General features: G+C 47.7%; 4 protein-coding genes across 4 annotated transcripts; 2 read left to right on the top strand and 2 right to left on the bottom strand.

Annotated features, from left to right (window-relative positions):
• Positions 1 to 176: 176 nt before the first annotated feature.
• On the top strand, positions 177 to 8,099 carry rad3 (Protein kinase; the record flags this gene model as incomplete). The annotated part of the gene is made up of 12 exons (XM_031146945.1): positions 177 to 756; positions 809 to 1,458; positions 1,512 to 1,789; positions 1,838 to 2,245; positions 2,303 to 2,458; positions 2,513 to 2,609; positions 2,660 to 3,130; positions 3,179 to 3,421; positions 3,470 to 4,720; positions 4,779 to 5,265; positions 5,317 to 5,791; positions 5,840 to 8,099. The coding sequence occupies 12 exons, from the start codon at positions 177 to 179 to the stop codon at positions 8,097 to 8,099; spliced, it is 7,356 nt and encodes a 2,451-aa protein (XP_031007385.1).
• A 1,141-nt stretch (positions 8,100 to 9,240) lies between these two features.
• Positions 9,241 to 10,397, bottom strand: csm-3 (Chromosome segregation in meiosis protein; the record flags this gene model as incomplete). Its single annotated transcript, XM_031146944.1, has 4 exons — positions 9,241 to 9,525; positions 9,546 to 9,944; positions 9,999 to 10,074; positions 10,129 to 10,397. The coding sequence occupies 4 exons, from the start codon at positions 10,395 to 10,397 to the stop codon at positions 9,241 to 9,243; spliced, it is 1,029 nt and encodes a 342-aa protein (XP_031007384.1).
• Positions 10,398 to 10,683: 286 nt separating this feature from the next.
• Positions 10,684 to 11,524, top strand: nuo20.9 (NADH-ubiquinone oxidoreductase 20.9 kDa subunit; the record flags this gene model as incomplete). The annotated part of the gene is made up of 4 exons (XM_031146943.1): positions 10,684 to 10,743; positions 10,799 to 10,815; positions 10,953 to 11,158; positions 11,244 to 11,524. 4 exons carry the CDS (start codon positions 10,684 to 10,686, stop codon positions 11,522 to 11,524), a joined length of 564 nt encoding a protein of 187 aa, XP_031007383.1.
• A 427-nt stretch (positions 11,525 to 11,951) lies between these two features.
• On the bottom strand, positions 11,952 to 12,977 carry TAD2 (tRNA-specific adenosine deaminase subunit; the record flags this gene model as incomplete). Its single annotated transcript, XM_031146942.1, has 3 exons — positions 11,952 to 12,265; positions 12,336 to 12,879; positions 12,933 to 12,977. 3 exons carry the CDS (start codon positions 12,975 to 12,977, stop codon positions 11,952 to 11,954), a joined length of 903 nt encoding a protein of 300 aa, XP_031007382.1.
• Between the last annotated feature and the right edge of the window lie 719 nt (positions 12,978 to 13,696).

The following is a 13,696-nucleotide window of genomic DNA, read 5'->3' as shown; positions in this document are numbered from 1 at the left end:
CCTGGGCGTGGTGTTGTTTGCGGTCGAGGTCTTGAATCAGACGACTTTTGAGATCTTAAGCACAGATCACATGGTTTCGCGACAGTGGGGCAACAAACTTCGCGTCAATTCCTGTCTTCCATCCTATACAACACCTCAGGTATGGCTGTCACACGGCGCCTATCCCGCGAGCTGTTATGAATGGCTATGCAGATGAGGAGATGGGGGGCTTCGAGGCCCCGCCATCAACCATGGCCGCACAGCTCATAAACAACCTGTCAACGACGAATAAGCCTTCACGAGAGCCCGAGCAGGATGACCTCAAGAGACTCATGACAGAGGTATCAGAGCTGGAGAATAGTTCCACTAAACTCTCGAATCTCGATGTCAAGCTGGAACATAAGCACAAGCTCATATATGTCTTTGCGCGTGCCGTTTTGGAGAGACTTAGCAATGACGACCCCTTTATCAACACCGCACAGCTTGTGTCCCAGGCCTCTGAGGCGCTTGATATTTTTACATCGACAATCAGAGAGACACCAGCTGTCTTGACCTATATTTTAAAGCCCCAGGAGACGCTTCAAGCTCGAGGCCAGGAACCGCTCTGGATGTGGCTATTTCCTCGAGTCTTGACGCTCTTGGGCCGTAGAGAATGCGAGGATCTCACTGATAAGATCAAGTCTTTCTTCTCTACCTCATTCCAGGCCGTTGCTCAATCTCCCAAGCTATGGTATCTGAGCTCATTGTTCTTCTCATATCTGAAGGAGTGTGCCTCACGTACGTTTGATAATGATCATCTCATTTGGACGCTGTCTTACGAAATATCTAGATATGTTGAATCATCTCCAGAATCCCAGCATTATTCCCTATGGCAACATGTCTCAAATCACATCCCCTGCTGAAGATTTTGACTATTCCGTCTTTTCCCAGCAGAAAGACAACTCCCCATATTTGATGCCGAGGTACTCCATCAACGAAGCTACGCACGCGTTCTGGCATGTCAACTATCTTTTGACTATCTTGGTTGATACATCGGTGGAGGCCGTATCGTCCTTTGATGCAACACCCGCATTTCAGGACTATCTTGCTTGGATGTTAGACTCTTTCCTTTCTGTGCATGATCTACAGAAGCGATGGCAGGCAAATCCTCAGCTTCAGCAATCCTGCATCGACAGTTGCCTACCTTTATTCCGTGCTGTGGGGCTACTACTGTCCTCTGTTGGAGAGGAATTATCGCCCACTATTCTTCGGAAAGGATACCTGCTGTTCTCCATTTTGTGTTCGGATCTGCTCCGTATGCCAGATGCTTTGCATGAGACTTTGGATCGAGTCAGTATCTGCCGCGGAATGTTGAGCTTGGTTGCTATTTGCAAACGGTATGCTTCTATGCGCGGTGCTGTATCTCTTCATCTTCTACCGACAATCACCACCACGATGCTGGATGACAATTCTCGTGAAAAGCTCGGGAAGGACTTCCAGGTGAGAAACTCAGCTACAATTAATATGTTGACCACACATTAATCACAGCACAGAAAACTGCGTTAACCTTGTATGAGGCTTGTCAAATTGTACCACTGGATTTGCCTGCGATTGATCTTTCCGCGGACTTTGATAACATCGAACTGGCTGCCCAGTTTCGCCAGCTTGGTCTCGAATCGTTACCCGAGCGAGATGCCAATGAAGACCCTCCACTCAAGCGCCGCAAAGTTCACAAAGAGGACGACTTGTTCGATCAAACTGTTACATCTCTTTATTCGCTTCTTGGGGCTCAGAAGGCGACCGATCTTGATGGCTTAAATCAGTTAGCCGAGTAAGTTCTTTTGTTTTTGTTTCACAGAGTATTATTGATGAATACAAGGTCTTGTTTCGCTGCATTAAATGAAACGGAGCGCTGCGAGTCAATCCAGCAGCTTGCCAATATACCATGTGCCGCCCACGGGTCCTTGATGGAAACCAAGTTTCGGGATGGAATTCTGCGGCCCAAATGTTTTCTGTGCGAAGGATTGAAACCACCGGATTCGTTCCACCTCGACGAGGAGCGATGTCAAAAGATTAGTATTGAAGCTATTGCAACATTTAGCAATTTGATCAAGTCGACTGCTTTTCTTGATTCTAGGCGCCCTCGGGTTTTGGCAATGATTGCCCTGAGACGATTCACGGTTCACTTCACTAGTCCCAGCTTCGTTGATTTCGAACAGTCAATACTTGGACAGTGGTGCCTACAATCTTTAAAGAGTTCGATCCGAGAACTACGCGTTGCAGCTGGGTATGTTACTTCCGTCAATCCCAGGGATCATTATTTCTAACATTCTCTCTCTCCCAGCCGTACTCTTCCAGGATTCTTGTGTGGGCCTGCGTCAGCTCATGAATTGACACGAAAAAATAGAATTAACGTGCTCGATTTGTTACGTTCTTTCTCAGAAACCGAAGATATTCATTTCCAGGAATCATGTATTCTTGCTTGGGGCCAAGTTGGCAGGTCAGTTGCTCACCCAACACTTCAAAAAGATGACTAAATACTCACAAAGCCTAGGATATCAAACGACGATGAATTGAATCTGGTGCTGCTAGGGCTGGTCAAATACCTTGGCCACAGCAATCCTATAATCTCGGGTGCTGCTTTCAATGAAGTAAGTAAACCGCCAATTTTTTACGATCCTGACACTAACCAACTCCCTAGATACTGAAGCTGGCGAAAGCGAGTGATGTTCCCGTCGATCGAATGTTTAGTCCTTTTTGGGGGACTGTTGCGATAGAAGCTGTCAAAGACCTTCTTATCAGGCCACAAACCACACAATTAATGGCAGATCTATTGGGAATATCTGTTTCTGAATTCCTTGTATTGACACAATCGCATACTCTGCCCTGGCTCGTCCTGTTCGGGAAGCCAGAAGTGATTAAGAAAATAGCAGAAGCTCGCAAAGATGGAGAAGTATGGCTTGCTTGCATGGCTAACTTGGTTGCAATACTACCGCTCTTACTCATCCAGAATGTGCCCGATACTGAAACTTTCGTCATGAGACTGTTCAAAGCTATCTCTCCAAAATTCAACGAGGCGGACTTTACAGAGTTGTTGAGGCATGAGCCAGCCTCACAAGCTATCCACCTATTAAAGCTTGCTGGGGATGCTGATGACAGCAAGAAATCAAGGGTACGTCTTAAGGTCCTCATCTTTTTATGATAAATCTAACCAGCCCAGATTCATTATGCATTACAATACCTAGCCAAACATACCCACGTAATAGTGGAGGGTGTTTCCAGGAAGAACAATCCTGTTGGCGTTTTTTTAGAACAACATTTGCTTGGTCTCGTTGCGAGGTTGTCCGAAGTTATTAATGATTCTCGAGATGAACAGCCGACAAAGGAAAAGGAACGTTGTGTCAAGGCTTTCGAAGAGCTTGTAAGGGTTGCTAAGACGCACACTAGGACAGCTCGACCTCAGGTATGTTATCCGATAGATATCCACATATATGCTCACATTACATTACAGATCTGCGCTTGCCTCCAATCTGCAGTGGCCCAAAAGGAACTTCAAGCATCCGCATTTTCAGCCTGGGACACGCTGTTGAGGAATCTCGAGGACGAAGATGTAGAGCCTATGCTAGAAAGTACGTTTTCTACCGTCATTCAACGGTGGACCAGCCTTGATGAAACTACTCGAACCCGAGCTAAGGACACCCTGGAGTATCTCATCCACCAGCGTGGTCGCCTCATACGCATTTCAATTTTCAACTTGCCATCACTTTCGCAATTCCCTGAACTTGAACAAATTGAAGCTCAGTTGAACAAATGGAGAACCCCGACAGATGTCAGCAATGCTTTTCAGATATTCAGCCGCAGATTAGGCCATGAGAATCCAGGAGTGGTCATTCAAGCATTGATTGAGCTCAAGGCATATCTCAAAATAAATCAATCGCACCTTCAAGCATCTGCAGTCAGTGAGCAACCAGATACTGTCGTTGGGTTACTTGTTCGCTCAATACTAGACACCTGCGTCAATTTCAATGGTTCACATAACGAAATTGCCGGAATTGCTGCTGAATGCATCGGGATGATCGGATGCTTAGATTCAAATCGAGTTGAGTCTGTTCGAGAGCAAAGGGAAATGATTCTGGTCAGTAACTTTGATGATTCTGGCGAAACGACGGATTTTGTCCTATTCATGCTCGAGGAGGTAATCGTCAAAGCATTCCTCTCTGCCACTGATACTGTATGGCAAGGATTTCTTTCCTATGTTATGCAAGAACTTCTTGCCAAATGCGACTTCAAAGAGATGGTTGGCCCCATTGTTGCTGGCAACGAAAAGTCCGCCGATAATCCCCTGTATCGCAAATGGTTGAAACTACCGCTGAGCGTACAGGATACTTTGACGCCTTTTTTGTCTTCGAAGTTCTCTTTAATGGAAAGTAAGCTTCCAGAATACCAGTATCCGATATTTCGACCCGAGAATATGGTTTCCGACAAGGTTTACAATATCTGGCTCAGAGCATTTGTCCTCGACCTTCTTCAAAAGCCGTTCAATAACAACTCTTTGCTGCTTTACCCTGCCCTTTGCCGCGCCATTAGGATAAAGGATATCTCCGTGGCTAGCTTCCTGCTGCCCTATGTAGTCCTTCACGTCATAATCCTAGGAGATGATCAGAATCGGCAAGAAATTGGAGAAGAGCTTCTTCGCGTTTTAGAGTATCAAGTACCTGTTGACTCCAAGGTTCGAAAAGAAGACGTGAAGTTATGCATTGAAGTGAGTTTGAATCGCTCTACTACACCCTGTACAATGCATGTCGCTAATGAATAGAAAGGCCGTCTTTCGAGTGCTGGATTACCTTTCTCGGTGGGTACAGGAGAGACAGATCAAGAAGACCTCTCGCGGGCAGAATCCGACTGAAGTTGCGGACCAGATTCAGCGAGTAGATATCGTCCTGTCCATGATCCCTCCCGAAATCATTTCTCAGCGAGCCGTTGAATGCAAATCTTATTCACGGGCGCTGTTCTACTGGGAACAGCACATTCGGGATTGTCGTGAGCGAGCACCCAGCGCGGATAACAATACAGAGCTTTTGGAACGGTTACAGGACATATATACACAGATTGATGAGCCGGACGGCATCGAGGGAATATCTGCTCATCTTCATGTGTTAGACATTGAACAACAGATACTTGGACACCGAAAAGCTGGTAGATGGACAGCGGCTCAAAGTTGGTATGAGATCAAACTGGCAGAAAATCCTGACGATATTGATGTGCAGGTCAATTTGCTGAAGTGTCTCAAGGAGTCCGGACAGCATGGTAGGTTGTTTGATACTTTGATATGGTAAAGTGGCTAACTTTTGTTTGCAGATGTTCTACTTAATTATGTCGAAGGTATGAAGACTACCACTGAAACTTCGTCCCGACTACTCCCATTTGCAACAGAAGCTTCATGGGCAACAGGAAGGTGGCTTGCCTTGAAAAAATACACCTCCACAGAGTCAAAGATTGTCAGCGAAGACTTCAACGTCAGAGTTGGTCATGCACTTCTTGCACTGCACGGGAAGAATCCAGATCTCTTCCAATCCACGGTGCAGTCCATTCGCGAGCAGATAGCGGGATCATTGTCAACAGCAGCAACGGCATCCCTTGCAACTTGTCATGATAACATGCTCAAGTTGCATGTCCTAACAGAGATGGAAATGATAGCGGGGACTAATAACGGCGGTGTTGATCGCCCTAAGGTTCTAGAGTCCCTCAATCGGCGACTCGAGGTCATCGGAGCTTACCTCGATGACAAGCAATATCTTCTCGGCATTAGACGAGCAGCCATGCAACTCTCAAAGTACGTATTGTTCTAATTCCTGAGACTTAGCGTTTCTAATTTGAATAGCCACGCTTTCACAGAAGGAGATGTTGCCTCGGCGTGGCTCACAAGTGCACGACTTGCAAGAAAAGGAAATGCCATGCATCAGTCCTTCAACGCTGTTCTACATGCATCCCAACTTAGTGATGACTCGGCAACCATTGAGCATGCACGACTGTTGTGGAAAGATGGTCACCATAGAAAGGCCATTCAGAATTTGCAAGGAGCCATCGAAAATAATGCATTCATATCCCACGACAGAGATGCTCAGACCATAAGCTTCGCTGCTACCGATACCAAACAGCAGCAAAACTTCCTTACTGCAAGAGCACATCTGCTTCTTGCAAAATGGCTGGACAGCGCTGGACAAACGCAATCAGCCGCATTGCGATCGCAGTATCAGCTGGCTGCCAGGACACACCAAACCTGGGAAAAGGGTCATTACTACCTCGGTCGCCATTACAACAAACTTCTGGAGACCGAGAAGGCCCTGGCTCCCGAACTACAAGCCGAACCGTATCTCACGGGCGAGACAGCCAAATTGGTGATTGAAAATTACCTACGTTCGTTGAGTTACGGAACGAAGTATATTTACCAAACCCTGCCACGAATACTCACGCTATGGCTCGATCTCGGCATGCTGGTTAGCCAACCCGTCGACCCTCGTTTAGGGAATGGCAAGGACTTTACTACAAGAATAACTAACGCCCGAAGAGATAATCTTGCGCAGCTTCACAGTCGGTTCAACAAATACATCAACAAAATGCCTGCGTATATGTTCTACACAGCACTGCCTCAGATCGTTGCTCGCATTGCACACCCGAACAATGATGTGTTCAGGTTTTTATCGTTAATTATCATGAAAGTTGTCTCCTCCTATCCACAGCAGGCTTTATGGAGTCTTCAAGCCGTGTGCTCTTCGAATCAATCAGATCGTAAGACTCGCGGCGCCACTATTATCTCTCAACTTCGAGGTAGCGCGGGAAAGAAATCGGATCCCGGAACTTTTGATATTAAGAGTATGATTAGGAACGGTGAGCGATTATCGGAGCAGTTGCTAATGGCCTGCAATTCGGGCGAATTCCCAAGCAATCGGACTCTTTACGTCAGTTTGGCTCGAGATCTTCATTTCAACCAGAAAAACTGTTTGCCAAGCCCCTTGGCTGTGCCTGTTGAACGTGTCTTGACGGCGACTCTTCCAACACTCACAGATAATGTCCGGACACACAAAGCTTTCTCTCGAGATGTCGTAACTATAAATAGCTTCCAGGACGAAGTCATGGTGCTCAGCTCCCTACAAAAGCCTCGAAAGCTTACGGCCAATGGATCAGATGGCCAAACCTATGGCCTCATGTGCAAACCGAAAGATGACTTGCGGAAGGACCAGCGTCTGATGGAATTCAACAGCATGATCAACAGATCGCTCAAACGGGACGCCGAATCCAGCAGAAGACAACTTTACATCAAGACATATGCTGTGACCCCGCTTAATGAGGAATGCGGAATTATTGAATGGGTTGATGGCCTTAAGACGCTTCGAGATATCCTCCTCGCCCTCTACAAAGCCCAAGGCGTCTCAGTCAGCTATCGCGAGATCGAAGTATACTGTGACGAAGCCTCAAAGTCAGAAGCAAAACTGCCCTATTTCACAGAGAAAGTCCTCGGTCAGTTCCCTCCCGTCTTTCACAAATGGTTTGTGCAACAATTTCCGGAGCCTTCAACTTGGTTCGGTGCCCGACTCCGCTACACCCGTTCTTGCGCGGTGATGTCTATGGTTGGCACGATTCTCGGCTTGGGCGATCGTCATGGCGAGAATATTCTATTTGAGGAAGGCAATGGCGGCACGTTCCATGTCGATTTCAACTGTTTGTTTGACAAGGGTCTTACATTCACCAAACCCGAACGTGTACCGTTCCGATTGACGCACAACATGATTGATGCGATGGGAATGTACGGCTACGAAGGCCCGTTCCGCAAATCATCGGAATTGACCCTGAAACTGCTACGGCAGCATGAGGAGACGTTGATGACTATCCTTGAAGCTTTCGTATACGACCCCACGCTCGACCTGGTGAAGAAGCCAGAGAAGAAGAAGAAAGATGGCTCCGTTGCTGTCCCGCACACTGCACAGGGTGTGCTAGATAGTATCCGCAGGAAGGTTAGGGGTTTGTTGGCTGGAGAGAGCGTACCGTTGGGTGTGGAGGGCCAGGTGGATGAGCTTATTAAGATGGCTACGAACCAGACGTTTTTGGCGGGTATGTATATTGGTTGGTGCTCTTTCTTGTAGATTTTGCGAGAGCGTATGGTATGTTTTAGAAGTTGATAATTGGGTTATCTCTAATTGCCTATCTGTATCTATCATACAGAAGCCCAAAAACATGGTTAGAGTTACCAAAATTTGTTGCAATACTAGCAGTCCCTTTCTGTGGCCAATATGCTACAGAAATTTGGGACCTACTATATATATTCCACGAAAAACGTCAACCAACGGTCATTGGCCAGTCTATTATGTGTTGCATATCGAATAATATACCATTTCTCCGAGCATTCTAGCTAGTTCATTTATTCGTATCAAAAATGTGATTATAGAACTTGCACTCGCTACATCCATCCAATTAATCCCTCCTCCCCCTTATCAAAGTCGTGATTTCTAGCAATAGTCGTTCCTTCATTCTTTTCCCAGTTCACACATTACAGTCACTTACTGTAAATCTTACATCTCCCCACAAATTTATGTGCGCACGGTATTTAGACGATATTGAGTACGCGTATAGGAGGCGAAGAAGTTGGGAATCAAGCGACGAGGAGGTGTTGTATATTTTAAACTGAGTGCTGGGAAGCAAGCAGATGAGCTCTCAGCTCGGTTCAAGGAGTGGATTGGGTTCTTCGTTTTTTTGATTAACCTGTAGAGGGAGAGTAGAATGGGATGGGTGGATGGATGGATGGAAGGTTTGTGTGTTTTGGATTGGGGGGGTGGGATTTGTAGACGGTGGGCGGGAGGTACTGTACTGTAAGCGAAGTAAAGGGGGCTATATCAATCACATCATATACATGATTTTGAGGCAAATCGAATCTGGGTTCAGAGAGGTGCTAGTGATGATGGTGGAATAGAAATAGAAGTATATGATAGTTTTGGGGGTTTTTGTTGTTGAAGGGATTCCTTTTAAGAGCTATCTTCGGGATATATACAGACAGCTATATATGGAATAAAAAACAAGGGCATTCTGAATACATACTTATAATCGAGCCTCTCTGATAATCTTCAATTGCAAGTGAGTGCTAGTCTCTCGATTGATACAATGCAATGCAAAGCAGTCAAGGTGATGACCCTACGGAGTATAAATTGCTCACTCATCCTCCTATCCAACGCCATGCCATCAAATGCCCTAAATCCCAGGCCAACCGTACGCCACATTATCCACACTATCCTAGTCCCATAAACCATCCATCTCAGCCATAGCCTCTTCCATATCAGCATCAAAATCACCTGTCTGCTGCGGTGGTGGTGGTGCTTTATTGGCGGCGAGCGCAGGTGCAGGGTTGTCCGTCTGCATCATCTCCTCAGCCATTAAGGCATCAAGATCATCCTCGTCGAAATCATCTCCTGTAGGTTTGCTTGCAGCAGGTGCAGCTTTCTCGCCGACCAGACTCTCTTCCTGGGCTAACAACGCATCTAAATCGTCTTCAGGCGGGCCATCGTCAACAGGGGTATTCTTGGCAGGACCAAAAAGACTCGTTCCCCCACCTGCAGCGACTGGTTGCGTCCTCGTCGGTTTAGGCGTAGCATCATATAAATCATCATCATCACCGAACAACCCCCCCCAGTCTCATTCCTAAGCGTCGTTTCTTTCTCCCGCGCTCCTTCCTTCGCACGCTCGAAAATCCCAGCCGTCTGCCTCTCCACACTCTTCTCCTTCGGCCTAGCAGGCAACTCCGGCTCATCGAACAAACTATCCTCGTGCACGCCGCTATGCGGCTTGCCCTCATTAATCCACTCCATCCTCGCATTCTGCATCATCTTCTTATGGCCCATCTTCTCGACCATGGCTAGGGCGTCCAGGAAGCGGGCTTTGGGGAACAGGTCGTCGAGCCAGAGCTGGTAGAAGGCGAGGAGGCGGGATACATCGCTATACTGTTGCTCTGTGTTAGCGGGTTGGAAAGTGAGGGGGAGGAGTAGGTAACTTACTTCATGGCCTTTGCCTTTGAATTTGAGGTTCTTGGCTTTTTTGCGGAGTTTGGGAATCCCGTTGTTGGAGAGGAGTCTTGAGCTCTAGTTAGTAAAAGGTAAATAATATAAAAGCAGAAAGAGGTCATACCTGTGTTCGTCGAGCTTTACGCGTGGGGCTCTGGGTTTCCTCGTAACTTCGATTTCTTCATCGATACCCAATCCAGCTGCACTTTTCCCTTTACTCCCGGAGTCTTTCGAGGTATTGTTTGTAGTATCTTTGCTTTGAGGTACAACGTAGTTTTCGCTGAAAGGATCGTTTATATCGCCGTCGTAGTCGAATAGGTCGTCGAATTCATCACCACCTGCTGCAGGTCCCTCAGTAGGCAATGGCCGGCCTGTAGCTACTGGAGAAGACATTTCGCTTTCGGAAAATTTCCAGAATCTCTTGATTCCCAACCGTCTTCAACGTCACGTTTGTGGTAGTCAAAGTCGACAGATGTACTTGTGAAAGTGTTGCTCCTTCAAATATAATATATCACGAACCTCGCGTCCATGTAAAAGTAGACGCGCTTTCGTCTCTGGCACATCTAGCCCCGCCGTATCGAATCCACTAGCGTGAAATTGCGGCTGCTCTACACAACGACATCGCAGACCTCGAAACACCACAGCAAACAGCAATTGTCGCCGCAACTGGGCTCTCACCATGTCGAACATCGAGCAGAAGCCTTATGTGCCGGCAAAGACCCTGCCCACCGATTATCCTGTATGTTTTCCCGCAATCCGGGGAGTAGGAAGCTTGCTAATTGTGTGCGGAACAGCTCATTGACAGTGATCCGTAAGCTTCCTTCCCAAGCTCTATACTACAAGTACCATACTCTCGATGGAAGAAGGAGAAGGGGAAGGATCTGGGGAATAATTAATTGGCGGACAAGGGAGAAGAATCGTTGAGCTGACTGATATATCGGGCAATAGACATATCAAACGAGTACTCAAATATGCCCGCCCATCCGACTACGTAGCCGGCGCAGTCACCGCAGCATTCGGCCCCGCTGCCATGCTCACGATGGAGAAGCTGCAACCTTCACTCGTAGGCAAGGGTGGATTTGCGCCTATCATGCGACTAACGGGAGCGCTGGGTTTGAGCGCTGGATTCCTATTCTTCTACCAACGCTCAGTCTGTACGTCTACCCCCTGCCTTCCCCTCCCCCCCCCCCCTCCTCCTCTCCTTCTCCGCAAGCTAACGCACCCTCTCTCCAACTGCAGTACGCTTCTACGGCTTCACGGAAAACCGCCGCGAGTTAGAAATGGATATGCGGGAAATGGTTACGAAAGTAAAGGCGGGCGAGCCTCTGTACGGCACATCTACCCTGACGCCGTATATGCAAGGCATGGCGTCCCGGAACTCGCGATATGCGGGATTGTTCCTGCATGTTATCCCGTGGTTCAATTTTGTGAATCATAATCACCATGGTGTGGATACGGCCAAGTATTATCAGGCGGCTGAGAGGGAGTTGGAGGAGGAGAGGAAGAAGACCGATGGTTGAATGAAGGGGGGTTTGTACATACCTATATGGATTCAATGGGATTGGCGTATGCTGTTTGAGACATTTTTGGTTTGTGGTGTGTGAAGATGTGCGAATTTTGCGGAGAGAGGGGTCTGGAAAGACTTCCCGCTTCCTTGAGCTCCGTATGTTCTTCGACGTGTATTAAATGGTTCGAAGTTCCCAATGAGTCTGGGCTTCCTTCTGTAGTCAACCACTTAATCACTTGTTGAAGCTGTGACCTTTGATTAGGGACTTTAGAATACAATAATCATGATGGGTATCTAAGTCTACAATCCCCCCTGCCAATGCGTATGCCCCATCGCTACAATGCTGCCTTCTAATGTAAATGCTCAAGCACGCCAAACACCTGATTAGCAGTACCTACCCAGGTATACTCCTCTTGACTACTTTTGGACTCATTTGCACCCTAATCCACATCCTTAAGACTCTCGTCCTGCTGTCTCTCCAGTCGTCCATTAATGCCACTGTCGGTTACATCTTTCAGTTGCCGAGCCTTCTTCACCTGCAACCCTTTATCAACTCCCTGTTTCCCTCCAGATTGCTTCCTCCCAGCCCTAAGTTTCTCCCTCGACATAATCGTCGTCTCAACCCCATTAGGCCTCTCACTCAGCACTTCCTCAACAACCAGCTTCTCCGTCGACGCAGACATCTTATCTTTTCCGCCCAACGGCTTAACCTCAAGCTTCAACACCCTCTCTTTCTTTGCTCTCGGTTCCGGCGCTATCTCATACATCAGTCCCCATTCCTTCTCCATCAACGATCTCAGAAAGGAAGAAGGGAGGGAACTCACCACGCCCATTCTCCTGCACATAAAACCGCCTCAACATCAGAATAGCCTCCTCCCTCAACCAACCCCCACTAACCCCATAATCCCCCCCCACCACCTCCCTCTTCCCAGTCCTCTTTATCTCCCGATCACTTTCCGTAAACAAGCCATTCGAAGATTGAATATCAAGCACCCCTCCCGTGCCACCAAACTTCTCATTACCCGCGCCGAAATAAACGTCCGCGATCCCAAACTGCCGCAGGAGAGATGCACACATAATACACGGTTCCACCGTTACATACAAACTGCATTGCTTCAAGACCTTAAGGCGTTCGGGGAGATCGAGGCCTTGGAGGGAGGTTCCGAGCGGGATCTCGGCTCCGTCTTGGGCCTTGGGGAGAGTGCAGGGAGAGGAAGAGAGGAGTGAATTTATGGCGATGAATTCTGCGTGCATGGTACCGTTATACGTCTCATTTGTGGCGTTCTGGCCCGTGGAAACGATGCCGTGGACTGGGTGCACGAGGATGCAGCCCACGGGAGTTTCGTTTGTGTTGAGTGCGTGTTGGGCCTGTGGACGTTAGTCAAATTGGATCAAGAAGATACGGGATAGAGGGAAAGGACCATGGAAAGCGCAGAGCGCATGTGCGTCAGGTGAATTGAAGCCATGGTGAGAAGCGTGTCGCGGATGGTTGTGGATGTGGGGGGTTTGTCATGGATGGTGAAGCGGTGGGCGATGAATGTGAAGGGGGAAAGGGTAGAAGGGGGTTTGGGTTGCCATTGTTGCGGTTGTGACATTTGAGGCGGGTGGTGACTTCTGTTTTTGTTTTGGCGAAGCGAGTTGGGAAAGGGGGACTGATGCGTGCCCAGGTGGAAAGAGCGATTTGTGGGCGTCATGTGACAAGGTCACGAGCCTTGCACTAACCGTCTCTCTTTCCAGTGATAACGGTGGATCGCTTTTAGAACATCGATTCTTATTAGTTTGGCTTCCCGATTTCTATGAGAGTCATGCCTCTTTTACAGACTTCAAGATTCTATTTATAGCACACACGTGATATTCTTAGGATTACGAGTGTGTAGCCTTTTCTTCCCAAGACAACTCTCAAAACCCTTGCATTATCTGCTTACTTACTTAGCTCCTCTATACACTCTTCATCTACTCCTCCCTTTCTTACGCTCCTCCCTCTTCCTTTCCCTTCTTCCAAACTAATTCTTCCATTGCATTTACCCCTGACACCCAGAACACCCTGCATCCATTTACAGAGGCCCCACCTAGGTATCCGAGGCCCAAAGTGGCTTGTCTGGGACGGAGTGGCGCACTTGTGTCCACGGCGAGAAGCTCGGATACTCCGTACCATCCAGTTTGATCATGTACAAGTTACCTAAAG

The sequence above is a fragment of the Lachnellula hyalina genome (assembly GCF_007821495.1).
Source record: "Lachnellula hyalina strain CBS 185.66 chromosome Unknown contig00029, whole genome shotgun sequence".
NCBI classification, from domain to species: domain Eukaryota; kingdom Fungi; phylum Ascomycota; class Leotiomycetes; order Helotiales; family Lachnaceae; genus Lachnellula; species Lachnellula hyalina.
This window is presented reverse-complemented; position numbering and strand designations above follow the sequence as displayed.